The following is a 21,610-nucleotide window of genomic DNA, read 5'->3' on the forward strand; positions in this document are numbered from 1 at the left end:
CGACATTCAAAGGGCCGCATGCATCAATCATTGCTTAACTTGTTAAACAATTGCTGTGGCAACTCAACGTGTGTAAGTGAGCAGCTGGAGCTGATCTGAGTGGACACTCAATGAAGCATTTAATAAAGACAAGCATTTTTTCCCCTTTTTATAAATGGATTGGCCATCTACTTTTTTTCTTGTTTAAAAATAATTCTGTGGGACAGTAACAGGTTTAAAACTTATATTAATAATAATTATTACATTTAAAGTAGAGATGTCCCGATCCGATATTTGGATCGGATCGGACACCGATATGGGCAAAAAAATGCGCATCGGTATCGGATCGGCCGACACGGAAAAATTCCGATCCAGTTTTTTGAAAGTCCGGTCTGGGTTTTCCAGCGCACTGAGTTACATAATCCATTCCAGTTTTTGCTTCGGTTTTCTCTAAAGTCCGGTACGCATTTTACGGCACACCTTCAACACACTACATTATCGAGAGACTTTATTGGTAAAAATGTCAGCTGTGTGGGATCATTTCACCTTACAGGACGACAAAGACAAAGAGGCAGAGTGCAACATATGCCACAATAAAGTCAAGCGTAGTGGTAAAGCTGTAAGAAGTTTTAATACAACCAACCTAATCAAGCATTTAGCGAAATACCACCACAAACAACATGAGGAGTAAGTTAAGAAAACCGAACACAAAAAGAAAGGTCCTACGCAACTAACACTGGCAGAAACTTTTGCTATGCGTGACAAACTGTCACTCGACAGTCCCAAAGCCCAGGCAATAATAAGTGTCATTGCCGAAGAATTCATACTGGATGACAAGCCATTATCTCTCGTGAGTAAAGACGCACCATCCAACACTTAGAACCACGGTACAACATGCCCAGCCGTCATTACATCCTTGAGCAATTCGGCCATGGAAGCTTCGAGAACGATTCACAAACATCCAAATTCCGATTATTGAAATATGTCAAGTAAAGCGGAACTAATACACAGCGCGGTCTTCGGGACGCAATGAGAAACGGATCGCACGTCCCGAGAGTATGATGAGAGCATGCTTGTCATAGACCCGGGTAATGCCAATGCTCGACTTGGCTTTAGCTCAACTCATGCCGCTGGATAAAAAACACAAGAATACTTGACTGCTGCTGACAGCCGCTACAAACTACGTCAACATCGTTTTACTGGAGATAATAGATATCATATGTATATAGAACTAGATGCAGAATGACAGACTCGACGGCGGTAGCAACATTGAAGTATAGACAACTAGATGCGTTAGTAAACAGCCGCCATCTTAAAGCAGGAGACGTCCCGAGGCTGTTGTGAACCTTCCAAGCGAACCTAATTCACTTTTTATCTAAAATAATACTAAATCGGCAAAATCTTGACTTGAATCCATCTTCAAAACAGTTTTAAAATTATCACATGTCGAAAGTAGACAGAAGGGAAATTATGGAATAACGGGAGCAATTTTAACAACTTTAACAGTTGATTCGCAAAACTAAATGAATTGAATAGTTTAAAGCTGCTGATACAGAATGGGAACTTGAGTATTTTATCTACTGTTTTAAAATGTTAACTTGATACTGAAATAGTCGTTTATTTAAACCTGAGAGGCTTTTTATACAATTATTGTAACTAATGCACGAAACATTAAAAGCATCTAATAGCTTGGGGGTTTTGTGGGATTTTCCACTGAGGTTGTTTGTGTGTTTTGCTTTTTTAAGACAGTTTACAATATTATTTGCACGTTTTACTGACTGACTATGCCATTTCTGTTTGTTATTTATAATGTTTTGTGTTTGTCACTGAATAAACAGGTCAGTTTCTTGTTACCAACTGTTGTGTGTTATTCAAACTCACCTAATTCAGCTGGCTAGTTGTTATCAAGAGTACTAAAACCCTTTTCAACATGAGTCTGACAACTAAGTAAGGAGGCTAAATAACTCAGGCATGAAAATGGGTCAGGGGTTAAAAAGGTGAGAAGGGTGTGGAGGAAATATGTTCCAGTACACTGTACACCCCAACAAAATATTGAGCTCTGTCGACCCACACTGTGTTTCAGCAGGGCCGTGCAGAGACCGGTAGAGGGGCGGGTGCTCGTAGATCAAAAGGGGCACATGAACAAGTATTTAATACACCTTAAAACAACATAACTTCAATTTTAACCAGCTTTAGATAATAATTGGCTGCGACTGTGACATACTTTAATTGGGAGGGGGCAACAGTGAATAGAAATCAAAACTGTCATCCACACTTTCTGGCTGTGACTCAGTCAGTCTGGCTCTTTTCTTCCTTCAACCTCTGCATCAAAACTTCCTTCCTCAACTTGTTCATCTGAGAACAAACCACATCAGATGGTCACTGAGCCACCAACAGCACAGTTTTCTCAAAACTATTATTTCATCATTATCCATACTTAACAACTCTAGCACCTAATGATTAATAAAGCAATGACATAAAATCTTATAGAAAAATAACATTGTAATTGTGTTTATAATTGTATTTAATACCCGACTATCCTAGCAAACCTGTTCTTACCAGCTCTGCTATTCACCCAGCTGATGAGGTATCCACTGCCTTTAGCAGCCTCATCCAACTCCTTTTTTTATCCCTCAATCTCCTTTCCCTACGAGGCATGTCTATGTAATGAAATATAAATATTTAAAAAACAAAAAAACAAAAAAAAAACAGACTCCCCGGTGGCTTTTAGTTTTAAAGCTTTCTTAATTTCTTTCTCTCTCAATAACGATGGAGGTAGATTAGTGTTTTTATTATTCAATCAAAAAACAAAGTTACTTCTATCAAAAACAAAGTTGCTTCAATCAAAATACAGTTATACTTTTAATCCCAAAAAAGTCACTTCAATAAAAAAAATTGTTTTTGATTGCAAAAATAAATTTGAGACAAAAAAAGCATTTGAAAACTATTTTTCTTGACTGAAACAAATTTTTCCATTGAAGTAATGTTGTTTTGTGTTTGGGCCACATTTTGGCTAGGACATTTGTGTTTTTATTATTCAATCAAATAAGTTGCTTCAAACAAAAAAAAATATATAAAAAGAAAAACTTTGCACATGTGTCAATCGCCGTTTAACAAAGCCTGAGAGGGTTTGAGTAGACTCAGTATGAAGCATTTAATAAAGCCAAGCATTTTCTTACTACTTTATTCTTGTTTAAAAATAATTCGGTGAGGCAGTAACATGTTCAAAACTTATCATAATTCTTACATTTTGAAGTGCTTGAAAACCATTTATAAATGATACTTTCGTGAAAAAAGTGAAAAAACGTCTTATGTATATGTATCTTTTTTCCAATGTAAAATCTGAATAAATACATTGAACACACACAAAAAAAAAAGGGGGGGGGGGGGGGCTACTTCGCGGTTTTCACTTATTGCGGCGGGTTCTGGTCCCCATTAACCGCGAAAAACGAGGGATCCCTGTATTTCTGAAAAGCTTTAAGAATCAAGAGTCATTCCCACCACTCGTCGGGCCGGTGTTGTGCCGACACCGGCCGTCAGTTCAAGTCCCAGCCGAAAATAATGTGTCTAAGGCGGACGACGGGAGCGATGCGATGCGACCCTTAATCCGAGAGCATGCCGCTTAATTTGACTCAACAGTGTGTTTCTTCGTTTATATTACCGCTAAATACACAAGCTTGACGCCAATTTAACGGGAGCTATTTTTTTTCATGGGAGATTTGGTTAGCTCTGGCAGTGTTCAACGCAAGCTGCAACGAATGGCATTAACTTTTTTATATCGCAAAATGTGAAAACGATTGAAACCATTACTCACCAAATTCAATCTGCTGGCGAATACAGGCAAGTGTGTATGCTGCGCTCTGGTCTGCCCCGGTGTGGATAAGGCCTGCTTTTTGTTTTCGCAGCTTTGCAATACAACTGAAGGCTCGCCGAGCACTCCTTGTTTCACGTAAGGAGTGCGCGCGTTTGGAATAATGGCATGCAGTTTGGGCCGATGATCGGTTCTCGTCAGCGAAGCATCTAGAAGGATTTGCTGACTGTTCGTGTCACCTTTTTTAAAGAACCGATCAGTTTACGTACTAAGTTAATACCATGATGATAATAATAATAATAATAAATAAATAAAACCTCCCGACCCCCCCTCCTCCCAAAAAGAATTTCTCCTCGGATCTACGCAATTCACGTAGGTCGCCCTTTTGACTTCAAAACGGCGAATTTCGCCGAAAGGTGAGAGATTTTCATGCCTGATAACTAAACTTTAACACATGCTCAGATAGGCCGTTATCGGTATCGGCCAACATCGGTATCGGATCGGAAGCGCAAAACAATATCGGTATCGGATCGGAAGTGCAAAAACCTGGATCGGGACATCCCTAGTGTACCCTCCTTTGTTTCTTTAAAAATAAGTCAATGTTTTGGACTCTCTGATGCGCTTTTTTTTTTTGGCTTTGTGCCGCTTTCCCCGCTTGCATACCAAGCGTCCGACGTTCTGAACTTTCCACGCATATATTTTTTTTAACCCTTCATTAACAGAGCACAAAATCCCGTCGACGGATTTACGTCATCGATGACGTCGACATAGTCGACTAGTCGGGACAGCTCTAGTTAGTATCATATAACAGACAAATTCAACATTTTTTTTTATACTTTGGGGAAAAAGGTAAAAAAAAAAAATTAAAAAAAAAAAAAAAAAAAAGGAAGCCTTATATGTATCCCTTTTCAGTGATAGATCTGTATAAATACATTGAACAAACAAACAAAAAAATAATAATAATTATTATTATTAGGGCTGTCCCAAACGACTAATTTTCTCCCGATTAGTCAGCCAACTATTTTTACGATTAGTCGACTTAGGGGTGGGCCATATGGCCTTAAACATGTATCACGATAAATGGAGCAGATTTATCTCGATAACGATAAATGACGATAAAGTCGTCCAAGCGGACTGTTATATAATTTGAAAATCTGAATCAATGCATGAAATACAGATTAACAGTTTCTTGTTGATTTAGTTACCAGCATTCAATTTGATATATTTAACAAATGTACATGCAGTCTAGACATTAGGTTAATACAAATGAATTGTAAACAATAAGAATTCAAGTATGAGCATTTATAACAGAGTGTATGGCTTGAACAATGTACATTGTCAAAATCGATATGCCTGTGCAAACATGTCATTGTAACACAAATGACTTGCAGCTCGAACAGTACACTTCAAAAAGACAATTTATTGTTAATGGCTGCTGTGACATAATTATTCAATACAAGTGTTTACTTTATGGTTTCAGGGTCCCCCCCCCAGTGCATTTTTTAATAAATGCACACATACATGAACCCCCAAACAGACAGACAGACAGACACACATTAAAACTATATTGATCTTCTGCAAATGAAACACTTAAGATTTTATGATAGCAATAATGACACAGAATTAAGCACATACAGAAAAATAGCTGGGGCCATTTGTGCTTTATGCTGAATGCTTTACCATCACAAAAGCTATCAGAGAAATCACACACAGTCAGATACAAAATAACGCGACATAGTAATTGCTAGATGCAGTCCATGCCCAATCCACTCATTAAATTCAGCCGTTTCGACAAGGTTAGAGCCGCTATCCGACTCCATCACGCTCATTTGTAGCGTTAGCCGCTAGCGGCCGCTAGCGTTAGCGGCTAGCGTTAGCCTGTGGCCTGGCTACCGGTAGAAAGCACTGAAAGCACCATCTCCGGAAATTGTGAGAACAAGGGAGGACAGCTGGTGAAAGCCCGTCTGGATGCCACCAAGAGTCTATTAAATGTCGGGTGAAAGTTTGGCGAACCTCCCTTAAGCCACACTCCATCACGTTTTGCTTGTAACATTAGCTGCTAGCGTTAGCTTACCGGGCTTCTGTTTGATTGGCTTCCTGATGATCACGTGACTCCCTACGTAAGTACATTCACTGCTTTCTTAAAGGGGAATGCGCATAGACGAACAACAGAGTCAAAGCGGGATGAAAAGACTATTTTCTTGTTTTATTAATTTACCGAATTTACCGACATGGTCAAAATTACGTCGGTCATCGTGAAGAATTTCGGTGACGGTAAATTTTCGGTTTACCGCCCAGCTCTAAGTCGACTAATCTAATAATTAAACAGAAAAAAAAATTATTATTATTATTATTTTTTTTACTAATTTAGCAATGAAATTTTTGTTGACGCTTATCAATTCACAACAACATATTGGAACACGTAAATTATTTATTTAAGTACAAATAAACACGTAAATAACAATAATAAATCAATAATAAATCGAAAAATAAACAACAAGTTCAAATGCTGATAGAATTAACTAGTGCAAAAGAATGGAATGTAAACAGATTCAGAACACTGACTTCGCCTTTCCAACATGATTCAAAACAATTCTTAAAAAAAAACACCTAACATTAATATTATAGTATAGCACTATATATAATAGTATTATAATAATTATAATAATTATTCATTGCCAATCAGATTTTTCATAAAGGGTGTCATTTTAAAGGTATTCTTAGTGTAGAATCTGAATTTTGAAGTATGTGGGATTAACTACAGAAATCGCTCTTTATATGAAGAATATGACATGCTTTTATTTTGAAATGTTCACCGGAAGTACGTTTGCTAAACCGCTGACTTCAGCTTTACACTCCGCAAAAAAAGCACTTTTTGTAATTGCATGTAGTGTCATAGATTTTTGGGTCATTTTTTTCGTTTGCAAATGCTGTTAACTAGCGATTTTTCATGTTTGAAGTGTCACCTTTTAACCGCAAGTATGCTTTCACGAGACGAGTGTGCTTTCACGACACGACTGGCAATGTTTTATAGCAGGCTAAAGTAAGTTGCCTTTTTCCCCTATTCACCTCAGTGTAGCAGTGCTAACGTTACAGTGTTTAATATAGATGTGTTTTCTTATTTTGTATGTCTGAACTTTAATTCTACAGCGTGTTGATAAGAGAAAGGAACTGGAGTCTCATATGCCATCAGCACGCACGCACGCACGTGCGCAGCGATAAAAGGCAGCTGTGAAAATTACCGGCCTCTTTTATTTGCCGTGCGATAAATGGACTCATTGCATAGCGTGACAGGCTTAGCAACTTCAATAAAACATGTCGTTAGTTAGTTAGATGGACTTACAAACTGATTGATGGCGCTTTAGGTGTTTATTCACAGCCGACGTGCAGCCAAGCTTGGCATTGAAGAGACAGGACAAAAGAGTGTACCCTCCTTTGTTTCTTTGAAATAAGTAAATGTTTTGATCACTCTTGTGCGCTTTTTTGGCTTTGTGCTGCTTTCCCCGCTTGCATACAGAGCGTCCGACATTCTGAACTTTCCACGCATAGATTTTTTTAACCCTTCATTAACCGTCGACGGGATGTTTTGCTCGTCGACGGATTTACGTCATTGATGACGTCGACTATGTCGACTAGTCGGGACAGCTCTAATTATTATCAATAATAATTTGGGGGGGGGGGGGGGCTACTGCGTGGTTTTTCACTAATCGCGGCGGGTTCTGGTCCCCGGTAACTGCGAAAAATGAGGGATCACTATATATTGAAAATCATCCCATGGGAACCATGAAACCAAGAAATTAAGCAACTAATCCAAGCAACATCACATACAGTACAGGATATGCCCGGAAAAGATCATCTATCTTGCATTTGTGTGTTTGGTTAATTAATACAGTCACACAGTCTCATACAGTTATATTCACACACAGCTTACAGTGTTGAGGAGTCATGCGCTGGGTCATACGCTTATCAGCCTCAGGTGGTCATTTTCAATTACAAACTTGCAAAAGATGCCTTCGCCACCATTAAGAAGCTTTTTTTGTATAAATTATTCAGTGCACTTTATTCAGCCATGATTTATCAACAAGGGCAAGTACTGTACCAGCAGCATCAGCTCCAGCATAATGTAAATGCTAGATAGAACCGTGTTCCATAAGAGGCCTGTGGACCACAGAAGCATTCACTTTATGACACTCAAAATATCACAACATCCACCCCAATGATTTTGATTTTATTGATGTATTGAATAGGGTTGGGCATCGTTTGGAATTGAGCGATTCCGGTTCCGAACGATTCTCGATTCCGATTCTTTTAAGAGGCAGGGTAAAAAAAAAATCTATAATTTAAAAATGTATTACTTTATATTCATGTCTTAACGTCTCGATTTTTTTAAATTGTGTGAATTTAAAATGTATTATTATTTATATAAATTTAAAATGTATAATAATTATTATTTATTAATACAATTAATATTAGGGCTGTCAAACGATTAAAATCTTTAATCGAGTTAATCACAGCTTAAAAATGAATGAATCGTAATTAATCGCAATTCAAACCATCTATAAAATATGCCTTATTTTTCTGTAAATTTTTGTTGGAATGGAAAGATAAGACACAAGACAGATAAATACACTCAACATACTGTACATAAGTACTGTATTTGTTTATTATAACAATAAATCAACAAGATAGCATTAACATTCTGATAAAGCGATCCTTGTATAGAAACACTAAGTTCTTAAAAGATAAATGTTAGTACAAGTTATAGAAATTTTATATTAAAACCGCTCTTAATGTTTTCGTTTTAATTTGTAAAATTTTCAATCAAAAAACAAACTAGTAGCTCGCCATTGTTGATGTCAATAATTACACAATGCTCATGGGTGCTTAAACCCATAAAATCAGTCGCACCAAAGCGCCAGCCGAGGGAGACAAAAAAACACAAGTAACAAGTTGACATGACACTGTGCTGCCATTTTAATCTGTTTGAGCGGGGCATGTGCGTTAATTGCATCAAATATTTTAACGTGATTCATTTTAAAAAATTAATTACCGCCCGTTAACGCGATAATTTTGACAGCCCTAATTAATATGAAATTCATTAATTATATGAACTTCTCACAGGGTTATTTTAACTTGTAAGTCTTTGGACTCGAATATGATGATCTTTCCACAGGAGTGCACTTTCACAAAGATGTTTATTTTTCAAAAGCTCACGGAGAAAACATTTACTTATATTCTTTTGCCATACATGTACCTTAGGTGGGAGCTACGACGAAGCATGAGTACAAATTATTCTATCGGTTATAATTTGATATAGATGAGGCAAAATAATAAGGTTTCCATATTTGTAAAACCGATTCTGTTGTGTTTGCAGACACATGCAATGTTTATGTAATGTTAATACCAGTTAGGCCAGTGAGTTGCGCTGTAGGAGTGTGTACGTATAATGCAGAGAAGAAGAGACGAAAGCGTTTGTGACGCTATGTTTTCACTGCTACGAGTCCATTAAAAAAGTAATCGAATGCTTCATATGGCTGATTCTTTCTAAATAAGCAACACAACAGATTCCAAAACAAAAATCCTTTTAATACTGTTTAACGGCGGCGTCTACTGCTTTAAGATGGCGGCTGTTTACTAACGCCAGCAAGTCTGTCATTTCACATCTAGTTCTATATACGTGATATCGACCATAGCTCGACGGAATAATACGACTTATTCTCGTACTATTTTCCATCCATCCATCCATCATCTACTGCTTAATCTGGGGACGAATCGCGGGAACAGCGGAAGACAGACGTAATGTATTGTTTTACTTACCTGGTGCTGACGACGCAGCGTGTCAACTACGTATCACTCAAGCAAGCTATGGACTTGGTCCTTGAATTCCATGAAGCCGGTCGTGCATAATTGGTCGTGCAGCCACATTTGCATGATATAGTTGTGTTGCAAATGTTGCACTGAGCTCACTGGTCTTTTTTTTTGTAAAGTTAAGCCAAACTTTTGAGCACCGCCGCACCGTGTCTGTCCATGGTTGTAATCAAGTTGCAATGCACAAATACGTGCTTCTCATGGCTTCTTCGTCGTGGTTTTCGGCAGCATTTTTTTCCACTCGGCGATCAGGCCATCGAAACATGCAATCGAAATTTAAAATTCAAATGGTTCCGGGAGAACCGCAGTGTTAGAAACAGGTCCCATCGATGCCCAACCCTAGTATTGAAGCACCGTTTCAGTCATGTGAATTGAGTGATACGTTCATGGGCTGGGAAATTGCAGCACTCAACGTTACAACGGTACGGTACAAATAAAACTCAAGGTTGATTTTGAGGAGTGTTTTTCATGAGAGCACATCGTACTTCAGCTATTACAATAAGTGAAACATGTCTTAAAAACACACACAAACATGGCTTTTATGAAGTTGCTGGTATCCTCAAAATGAGGATAATGAAAGATTGACTTTTGGTTTGTCTTCTGCTAACAATTCCATCACTTTAAACTTTAAAATTTCACTTGTATTGCTATCAAATGCTTAATGCAGAAACCAATTACCTAAAGCGCAAAACCATCTTTTAAATACGGCCGTATCTAAACGACTTTTAAAACCATTGTCAATAGAGCGTGCAAAGTATTACACTGATGGACCAGGTAATCTTGTGCCCCCCATTTGGAGTCTTTGTCAAAGATCACAATCTCAGTTTATCAAATACAAGATGGCCACCAACAACAAACACAAACCGTTGTGTGAGCATACAATTTAAGGCCTGTTATATTGGAATCTTAGTAAATCAGGCCCTTTGTGAGCTGACTTTCTAAGTAAGACAAGTGATGCTAAGTTCAGCCTTAGCCACCACCAACTTGGGGCAGCATGTGATGCCTCGTTCTAAGAAACATGTTCAACCGAATAGGTGCTGTTATTCTTTTATTAGTTAATAATGTCAACCTGCTGAGCACAAACAGAAATGAGTTATTGGGTCTGGAATTATTAGAAAAAAAGTATCACACCCAAGCATGATTCAAGGTCAGGCAGTGGGACACAAAGGACAGACACCCCACTATTGGTAACACAATGTTCACAGTAACTCCTGCCCCGGTAAAGTTGTATTACAGATATACTCACTCTGCATTGAAGCCGTTGACATGAAGGATCCTCATCTGTTTCACAATTGTGCTCTTTCCTGACTCGCCAGCTCCTAAAAGAGAAGAGAATCAAACACTGAAGGTATAACTTGACATGATAACACAAAAAAAAACCCACACAGGGCAAACAAATTATTTGACTGTGGTGAAGTTACGAGCAGAAAAAAACAGAACAATTTCATATGCTACTGACATTTCTAAGCTTAGACAACTACAAGTAAGGACAGAGCTACATTGCCACAGCTGAGTAAAATGGGATTCGTCTGATTCTAGTTTTGATCCAAATGAACAAAGATCACATTTTTCACAGAACAACATCAAATAACAGCCATTTATACGTCATTGATGATCATAGAAAGTGGCTATTTGGTGTCATAATTTAGACCAATCAAGATCAAAATATGAGTTGTAGTACTTTGGATGTGGTATTTTGTTTGTTTGGTGTTTCGCATTGTTTCTAACGCGTAGCTTTTTAAGTCAGCATGTTTGGAAATGTTTTCAAGTCGTTTTCTATTAAGTCTTTTGTTTCAACTTTTTTTTCAATTGTGGTGACTTTCTCAGAAACAAACGAGTGTCACCTTTCCAAGACTGAGTAAATGTTTATTTTTTTCCCATGTACCGGAACAACTCCCTTGGCACACCAGTGGAAAGGTTTTTATATCAGATTTATCATTACTTAAATCTCTCCACAATGAAACGCTGTTTCTCTAGAGTTTGTTCGTGGCCAGCTACTATTATTAATATATTTTAATAGTACCAATGGATTTGGCGGGATGTTGAAGTTTCTCCAAACATTAGTGAGCATTAAAGCCACCTCTAGTTTTCCACATCATGCTGCATATGTTAAGCAGAGGAATACAAAAAAAAAAAAGCCTGAATCCATATCAGTCAACAATTATTGCCTGTATATTGATTACCATAGATGTTGGACTATGCAAAACCTTTGTAGAGGACTGATTAATGGGTCAAGAAACCCATCAAATTTTGATGAACAGTGATGTATGTATTTTCAGTTTTTCAGTGAGAGTTGCTAGCTTTAGCTTGTCTGTAGGGGTGTAAATTGCCATTTTCAGGAAGATATCGATTCTTTGGACGATATTTGCACAGATTTAAGTCTATCATGATGTGATTCCACAGACTTAAATCGATTTAATACAATATTTGCACATTTAACACAACTGCCATCATACCAAAAGCAATACAAAGCAATTTTGATGATTTTGACAATTTTGTTGCTGAGATATCAGTCTTTTGAGTGTAAACCATTCTTTTCAACAACACAACTAAAGAAGACGATGTTGATCGATAATTTGTATTTTAATTAGAGCTGTCCTGCCTAGTCAACGTCATCAATGACGTAAATGCATCTACGGACACAACATACCGTCGACGGGTAATGACGGGTTGAAAAAAAAAATACATGCGGATAAAGTTGAGAATGGCGACGCTCACGATGCAAGCGGCATAAAGCCCAAAAAGCGGATCAGAGTGGCCAAAGTCTGGAATTATTTCAAGGAAAATATGAAGGGTGCCACTGTGTGTACTATTTGAAAAAGCTGAGCTCGCATACCACGGTAGCACGTCGGCCATGAATGAAACACTTGAAGCGCCGTCACCCAGGTGTAATTTTGAAAGACAAGAAACAACAAGCTGGCGGATCGTAAGTCTATACAACTAACAACTTTTTGAGTTGCCTTAATGTACATCGTATCAACGTGCATCATCGTTTTTTTGACAATGACAATGATGATGATGGCCAAGAATATGAGGAGGTAATATTGAGAAAGGAGATACAGATTCACTTTGAACAGTCGCATAAAAAGAAGTCTTTCAGCCCACTGCAGTGGTGGAGGGACAGTGAAGAAAAAATCCCAAACCTGGCTCTCTTGGCCATATCATACCTGGCAGTGCCTGCAACTTCAACATCATCTGACCGTCTATTCTCAGCTGCTTGGAACATTGTTACCAAAAATGAGTATGCTTGACACCTGAGCATGTAGACATGCTCAACTTCCTTCATTTTAATGTTTAGACCAATATAGACATACCACAAAAAGAGTAAGAATTGTTTTGACTCCTGTTGGAAAGGCGAAGGCACAGCGTTTCCGTTCCATACTTTGTTATTATTATTATTTATTATTGTTATTTATGTTTATTATCTAAACGTTAATAAAGAATTTAAGTGTTCCAAAATGATGTTTTTGATCAATTGGCGTCAACAAAAATGTAATTGCTAAATTAGTAAAAATAAAAAAAATAATAATTAGTCGACTAATCGTAAAAATAGTCGGCTGACTAATCGGGAGAAAATAAGTCATTTGGGACAGCCCTAGTTTTAATCAATTTAATGGATAGTTGCCTAATCCATGGATGCATCTCTCCAGATTGATTGATAGTTACAACCTACTTGTCTGATCACCTGAAAAACTGCTGGCAAGAAACAAGGGCAGCTACGCAAAGTTGAGCTCCATCTTGTCGCCATAGCTCTAATAATGCATGGACAAAAACTTTTGGAACTTTGGTCTTTAAAGACATTTTAGGATACAACATAATGATACTTGTAGGAGTGCAGCATATAGTTGGCATAAGCTTCAAGCGTGTGAAAATATTTGACGCCCACTTGCAAAATATGCAACCTCAAATACAATAAAAACTCAGACAGAAATGCTTAATACTTTGTAGCCTGGCTACGTTGGTCTTAAACACAAAATTAGATTGTGCAGCTCATTTAGCTAAACCACAGGGCTCAAACTAATTATAACAATTGCATTCAGCGTAATGGTAAGTGGTACGACTACATTCATCAATTGTTTTTTTAACCCACTTTAGGTCCATCAAAATATGTCTTCACATGAAACATATCTGCAGCACAAAAGATATGGAGACCAATGGCCTACAGGACTGAGTGGAAGAGTATACTAGTCAGATGGTAACTTTTTAGGATTGTTCGATTTTGGCTTCTTGTGTCTTCTAGTTTTAGTAAACTCGAGGGTGAGAAGATAAAACCTAATCTTGACTTAAGCTTGCCTATTTGACATATACTGGGTTATAAAATGTTGGTGGCCATGAGGTTCATTCTGGCATGCTGGGTGACAGATACTGTAGGTAATACGTTGTTCACTATAAATGCGCATCATAAAACTTTTTAAAAGATATGATGCAGGATTTTCCCAATATGTTTTGTGTAGCTACAGCAAATATGAAATCTGCCTTCTTCACTCATGAAAAAAAATTGTTGTTGCCGAGCCCATGAGACCATGGAACGTTTGTCGCTCGGCCATTTTAGTGGCTAAGCTAGTTGCTACACATTGCGATTCTACTGATAACATCATGCTCTGAAATATGACTGATGACTTCATGTCACAATGACAGCCATGCTAAGTCTCTCCCATCTTCCTATTCTTTCCAGTGCTACACAAAAAAATATCTCCACTACTTTGCTATGTCCAACAGGAAATGTGTCTGGTGTCCAGTGGTCTACAATTGAAGCTTGACAAATACTCTGATAGCATCAGCATCTAATATCAAACCATAACATGCAAAAACATGCAAAACCACTGCATTTTGGGCACACGCCAGGTCTTCTGGTCGCGTCTTGTATTTGCACAACAATGGGGTTCTCATGGCAGTGTCTTTGTAGCTCCATTTGAATCTGTGGTTAAGATTTGACAATGGTTAAATCAACCAATGTTTTTGAACCACAAATTGTAGTTTTTTGGATTACTTTCATGTAGAACAGACAACAACTATGGACAGTCATTTGCTTGACTGTCCTTGACTAAATATTGAAGAGGATCGATTACTGGTTTAAAACCTTTAAAGACCAAATGTGAAGTAATTTCATAACATGCCAAATAGGGTCACAATTAAAGTAATTAAACATTGTCCAACAATTAAAGCATGAAAAAATAATTTATATGTTGTATATTTGACAAAATAATCGCGTTTCCGAAGTTCGAGCCTGAAAGGGGATGAACCCGGAAGTGATACGTCACACCGAGAACAGCGATGGCAGCGCTCCATACGGCCGCCATACAAAGCCCTTCAAACAATGATTCAAACAGCGATATAAGCGATAGATCGAGCGCAAAGGAGGAGATCCAAGTTTTTGAAGAGTTGGAGGAAGAAGAGATGGTTGGAATTTTATGATGGACCTAACTTGTGTTAGCCAGACGCTAATCAGGATGCAAACAATGTGCCTGGACTACCTGACATGTAATGGAGACAAGACCCATCAAGATTGCAAGATTGGTAAGATATAGGCTGTTATTATTTTCATGATTTGAAGATGCAGGCATTTGCACATAATTTTATGTTTTTGTCTATCTGATGACATCGTTTAAAAAAAATAATAATCAGACTTCATGTTCATTTTGGCAGATCCGGCAGCTCTCGTGCATATAAAATAGTAATATAAAAATGTTGGGGGGAAAGAAGGAGATAAGTCGTTGATGGCTTTCTCCACTTTATTGTGGCAACAATAAGAAAACAAAATAATAGCGGACTGTAAGAGTGTGACAATATCTCGATACAGCGATATATCGCGATATTTTGCAACCTGATGGGTTATCGATATGCTCCCGCCAAGTATCGATACTTTTATTTAACATATTGGCCATACAATGGCGTATGGATGCTGTAAACTGCTCAATGTTTGTTGAGCAATTCCTTGGCGGTCCACTAGGGGCGCTCGGGAGTGGCGATGAGGGTAAAGTGCGCACAAGTTGTCTAGAGGAGAGGAAGCTCCAAGTGGGTTGAAAAAATAAAAAAGCTCCGTGAGAACGGTGGAGGAAAAAATGAGAAAAATATTGCTACAAATCACACATGGGGACACATTTTAGATTTTACACCAACAAGAAAGGAAGTAAGGTGAACAAGGATTTTGCTGTATGCAAGAATTGTCTAAGAAAAATAAGTTTCACTGGGAGCTGGTGACGTAGTGGACACCGGAGTTTGTGAGCTTCGCTTTCATTACTTGAGGTAAGAAAGTTCTGCAATGTAATTGAGTTTTTAATTTACATGTATTATTTTGATGGCATTTGGTGTTGAATGATATAAAATAAACCAGGACCCTAAACTGGATGAAAATGAATATCGAACAAGCCCACATGAATTTACCGATTTATTTGATATTATTTGAGAACCACTTTCCATCTAGTTTACTACACAAACTGTTATTACTGCCATTTTGATACAATAAGCTATAAAAATGGTTTGAATAGGTTCCAAGATATATAAAGTTATGTGCATGATAATTAATGTAGCCTATATATTAAAAATAGGTAATTATTGAATTTTTAATTTCTATACATTCATTTTTTTTTTAATTCAATACTTCCAACACAAAAAAAATCAGGATTTCAACTCAAACGCTATGAAGTAGCTAATATTTTTTGTTTTATTTTGTTGTTTTTAAGGTGAGGAAGACTGACTGAGCAAGTCTGACATCTTAAATGCTGAAGCAGATAGCGGAAGTGCTCAAACCAAGCAACAAAGGTCATATGCGAAGAAAAGACCCACCAATTTTATCATTGCCCCACTCCAAGCTCAACTGCTGACACCTAGGGCACTTTTTATTTATTTTTTAGAAAGTTTTTTAAAGATTTAAAACTTTAAAGAAATTAAGGGTGCCATTCATCATGATCTCTCCAAGCGATGTCAGTGGTCGTGGTTTGTTTCCTCTATATGTGCAGGGGCACAATTTGCAGTAGATTTGTATTTTACAGCAATGTTGCACAGAAAAGGTGTCACTGTTTAATAAATGACTCAAACAGTATTTTTTCTATTTTTAAATCTCTTTTTTTTCCGTTTTAACAGTTGTATCGTAGAATGTCATGTTTCCAATTTCTGACCAATATATCGATAATCGCTGTATCGTGATATAATCGTTATCGTGAGCCTTGTATCGCGAATCGTATCATATCGTGAGGTGCCCTGAGGTTCCCACTCCTAGTGGACTGCCACCACATTCGACCGCAAAGTTTTGCTTCTCGCTCATCTCCCCCTCGCCTCCTACTACTCACAGCTCTCCAGTCCCAGCGTCTCTTAAACGGATCATGCAGTGTCTTGTTACGAGCTGTTTGTTGACAAAGGTATCGAACACACGACGTACTGACAACTTTGTTTCTTTATTAACACATGGAGCTAACAGTACGAACACAGCTTGGGGCTCTCGGCAGGCTGTGTGGAGCGATAGATAGAGCCTGTGCCTCTCTATCACACTCCCGCGTCACGTGACCAAAACAAGAGTAACGTTGCGTAAACTTCAGGGTACCTCGAAAAACATTATATCAGAATATTACACGGTTACGACATTACAGTATAAAATAAAATAATAACGGTGCACTGAGAAGCTGGACCAACAAATCACACTCCTAACATTAAAAAAAAAAAAAAAACTTGAAATTTGCAGCATCTTGGGAGCAAGTAGCCAGGATCAAACGGTATTTTAACATGCCAAAAAGACAAGACAAAAAGTTGCATTTACTGTCTTTTTCAAAAAGAAGGAAGATGGTTCAAAACGAGTCAGAAAAGCACATAGAAAAGAAATTTAGGAAAGTCCCACAGCATGGCAAGTGGGCATTTGCGTTTTGTTTTCAGCACCATTTTCTGCATAATGTAATGTCCGTAACTGGGTGCGGGCCCGTGAAGGGGCCATCGTACAGCAGACTGGTGAGGTAGCGGGAAGTGAGGAGAAGAGTGCGGCGTGAGAGCAAAGTTGGCGGTCGCATGTTGCAGCAGTCCGCTGTTATTTTTGTTATTTAACTGTTGCCATAATAAAGTGAAGGAAGCCATCATTCACTCCTCTCCTTTTATTTCCCTACTCGGGCTATTACAATATGTTCCGGGACATGTCCACATGCAGTCATGCCTGCGCTGTCATATGTACTTTGCGTTCCGGCACCTTATGATTTACAAATTAAGCACTGTTCCACAACAGTTGGCAGCTCTGCTTTGACAAAGTCATCAGTCATCTATCCAAAAATCACACTTACTTTTTTGCAAATCCTTGATCATAAGCAGACCGGTTGAGGAAGCAGGCATCTTCGAAGTCCTTGTAGCAGAGAACACAACTCGATGATGGCGTGAAATTCATTCACTTAAAGCGAACAAAAGATGTCCATTTACGTGCCCCGCTATCCTTCAGCCACTCATACAACTTTTCTTTAGATTGAGAACAATACATCGCCACACACCGCCGTGGCATCTTACCGAGAAGCAATGCAACAATACTGTGTGTATGGCAGACTTCCCTCGCAGTTCTCGGTGTGACGTCAATTCCGAAGATTGTCAAAGAAAAGCATTTTCGTTGTCAATGGCGTTGCTATGGGTTAAACAAAGAATCTGGAAGGGTTGCGTAAAAAAAAAAAATTACGAAAATATGCTTAAAATTGTTTAGCCATTGATATTATTCAAAAACATGGTTGGCCAACCTTACTTCACATTTGGCCTAAAACGGTTCTGAACACAGAGTGGAAGTCTACATTAGTATAGCTCAACTTCTGAAATTTGCTAGTTGAAAATTAATCAACAGAGCCTTTTGTGTTTGCAGCCATCTTGCCAATAGCTTGAAAAATCGCTTCATTAACACCAAGTCGGGTCCACACAAACTGATTTTTAACCATAAATCATACAGTTTGTGGCAGTGGTTGGTAACGTCACTTTGTAATGAAACACGATACGCAAACAAGCCTACCATTCCTGTTCATTTAATTTTTGTGCCGCTTATCCTCACGATGATAGTTGGAGTGCTGGCGCCTATCCTCGCTACTATGGGCAGCAGGCAGGGTATACACCCTGAATTGGCCGCCAAACTTTGATGTCAAATAGGGGGCTGCAATACATTTCCAAACATGCCCCAACTGTCCCTCAGATTGCAAGTTTTAGACCTTCGTTATAAAAAAGTCATAAAGCCTTTGTAGAAATAACTACATATATAAAGAACTATTGTATGACTGAACAATCATGTGTGTGAAACCATACAACACAATCCTCTCTTAAATGCTTTTCCTTTCCTAAAATACTTACTGCATGTAACTGTACAGAATGCATGTGGGAGATACAAAAAAAAGAAATAAAAGGTCCCTATTAGTCCACATACTCTTGTGTTTGGCTTCCATAAGTGCACTAAAGCGAACTTGAAGTTGAAAATGGGCATTGTATGCTTAATCAATCACACAAAATACAGTAAATGCAGAACTGATACATTGAGCAATTCAGATTAGTCTGCATCCATCAGTGTTCCAGCTGAGGGAGTGCCACCCCTCAAAAAACCTGATTATTAGATGCATCGCGATTCAACATGTGACGATTCGATTATGGTTAATAAATCTTCAAAAACGATGATTTCCCCTAATAACTGTATGACAGCCGCTTGTAGCGGAACGGAATTCAAGACACCTCTGCTACCCGGACACCTTTAACAGACGGACGCGCAATGTTATGATGGATGCCGCCGGTTACTGAGCGAGATTTACTCCTTTTCAAAAGACTGGAAAATAAATTTGTGTACGAGACAGGCAGGGTCCCGGCGGTCACGCTTCTGTGCGCAAGTTATTTTTTAGAGTGACATGGGAAGAGAGAGAGTTCATTGTTCCTTGTCTTTGTTGTCCAGCAGTAGTCATGTCAATTGAAAAATGTCCTGAGTGTGTTGCTAAGACCTGTGTGCGTCTAATAGGTGAGTACACGATACCCTCTTGTACTGTTTAGCCTTTATTGTTGCAGTTTTTGAGATGCTAACAGTTAGCGCGGAGCGCTAAGCTAATTAGCTAATTCACTGACATGTATTTCCATGTCCACTTGTGCGTTGTTTGTTGGTGTACAAAGTTACTCCATATGCAGAACGTGTAAAACCATGATTAGGTTTGGCGGTAACACTACAAACATGCGAAATAGTACAGAAATCTGTGTAAACAAAGTATATTGGTTAAAAGAAGTCTTATTTGTAGACACTTTGTTTCCAGAAAATGTTGAATTCATTCCACATGTGTAAGTGTTATTGTATTGTTGAGAGAAATAAGTACTGCCTTTAAAATGGTTAATATTTTTGCACTTTCTTGTAAATAAAAAAAAAAAAAGAAAAGCAGTTTAAGGGCAGCTTTTTGTTGCATGGGCATGTTTCCATTGTTCCTGTTGAATCATTGGGATATTTTAAATAAATAATGGACATACATTTGTTTGGCTACTTTATTAATTAGTAATGTAAGCATTGATAATCGTGATATTCACGATAACCGTGATCATCGCCAATACCGTGATCATCGTAAATAATCGAATCTTAGCACCCTGAATCGTAATCAAATCGTGGGGTGCCTAAGATGGTACACCCCTAGTTCCAGCATTGCTGTGTGTGATTCAGGTAGCTCTTGGGCATGCAGCACAGCTCTAATATTCTCCTTCAGCCACTGTGCAACCGGTCAGACATAACAAGCATCATGTCTATAAATTACCAGTACGGCTAGCCGATAGCCGATGTATCCAGAATCTATTGTGTTTACTCTTTTAACACATGTATGCCCTCTCTTCTACTAAGCTCACCAATCAATCAAAAGCCACATTTTAATGCATGGCTGTGGCAGGTCGCACACACACCAATAAGGTCAGAAGTGTTTAAATTAAAATAATAATGTGAATAATTATAATTAAACACCTCCTTAATGTGCCCCCTGACGGCTAGTAGAAAAGTTGATCTTCCTTTATCATCGTTTAGGGATTGGTAGTTGTTTATGACAGCCAATTTGTTAATGTACCGTGCTTTTGCCACTACATCTACAGTATTTCTATTTTTTTAGCACATCTGTCTAGAATGTAAAATATAGAACACGTTTGACATCAACTAATTACTGTGGGACAGGGAAAATAAACCAAATCCTTCTGCTAGTTTCGCAGTTTCAAGCCTTGCCGAGCTTCTCCAGATGTGAGGATAAGATCCTCTAAAATGTTGTCCACTTCACACACCTGTAGGTGGCATTATTCAGTGTGTTTCTATTGGTGCTGAAAATACCCAAGAGCTCTGAACAAAAACGTCTGAAAATGAAGTTCTCTTTAGAACAGGATATCAATTGTGGTAATTGTATATGTTTTAATATTTACTGCTGACTATCAGGTGCGATCAAACAAAACGTCAGAAAAAAATTTCAGCTATGTTAGACTGCCAGGCACGTTCTTGTTTTCATGTGGATCCTGTCCTTCTGCTTTATAGAGTCGCCATAACTTTCTCCGCGACATCAATATGGGCGTGTCTATCAAACTGCAGGCACTCTCCAAGGAATTCCTGTCATTTCATATTTGACTTTTAACAAAAGTAGGCAAAAAACTATGAGGTGACAGGGCCACAAATTTAGACAAGAGGTAACTCATTCACTGCCCGCCAAGAAGTATGTGTCTGGTAGTTATTTAAAAAAAAAAAAAAAAAAAAAAAACAGTATTAAATTAAACGTCAACCATTGACAGCGACAGAGATCCAGTCCATTATGACGGAGAGAGGCAGACAGCGAATAATCGCTGCCAACCCTTCCAGGCAAAAATGATTGGGCGTCTATCGACGTCCAAGGCAGCCAAAGAGTTAATTGGGAGGCACGGTATCTTATGTAACGTGGAGACCCAGCCCACCTTTCAACATACACACTGCCACATGTTGATTACAGGTAAATGACATAAGAAAAGGGTTACTACAAAGTGTTAGTC

General features: G+C 38.3%; 1 protein-coding gene across 1 annotated transcript in view; it reads right to left on the reverse strand.

Moving 5' to 3' along the window:
* Window positions 1-21,610, reverse strand: part of gnas (GNAS complex locus) — a 55,471-nt gene that overhangs the window by 32,109 nt on the left and 1,752 nt on the right. Inside the window, exon 2 of the mRNA XM_057817893.1 lies at window positions 10,905-10,977. Coding sequence (XP_057673876.1) covers window positions 10,905-10,977 — 73 coding nt within the window. The remainder of the gene's footprint in view (window positions 1-10,904; window positions 10,978-21,610) is intronic.

This window comes from Corythoichthys intestinalis, chromosome 2 (assembly GCF_030265065.1).
Source record: "Corythoichthys intestinalis isolate RoL2023-P3 chromosome 2, ASM3026506v1, whole genome shotgun sequence".
Taxonomy (NCBI): domain Eukaryota; kingdom Metazoa; phylum Chordata; class Actinopteri; order Syngnathiformes; family Syngnathidae; genus Corythoichthys; species Corythoichthys intestinalis.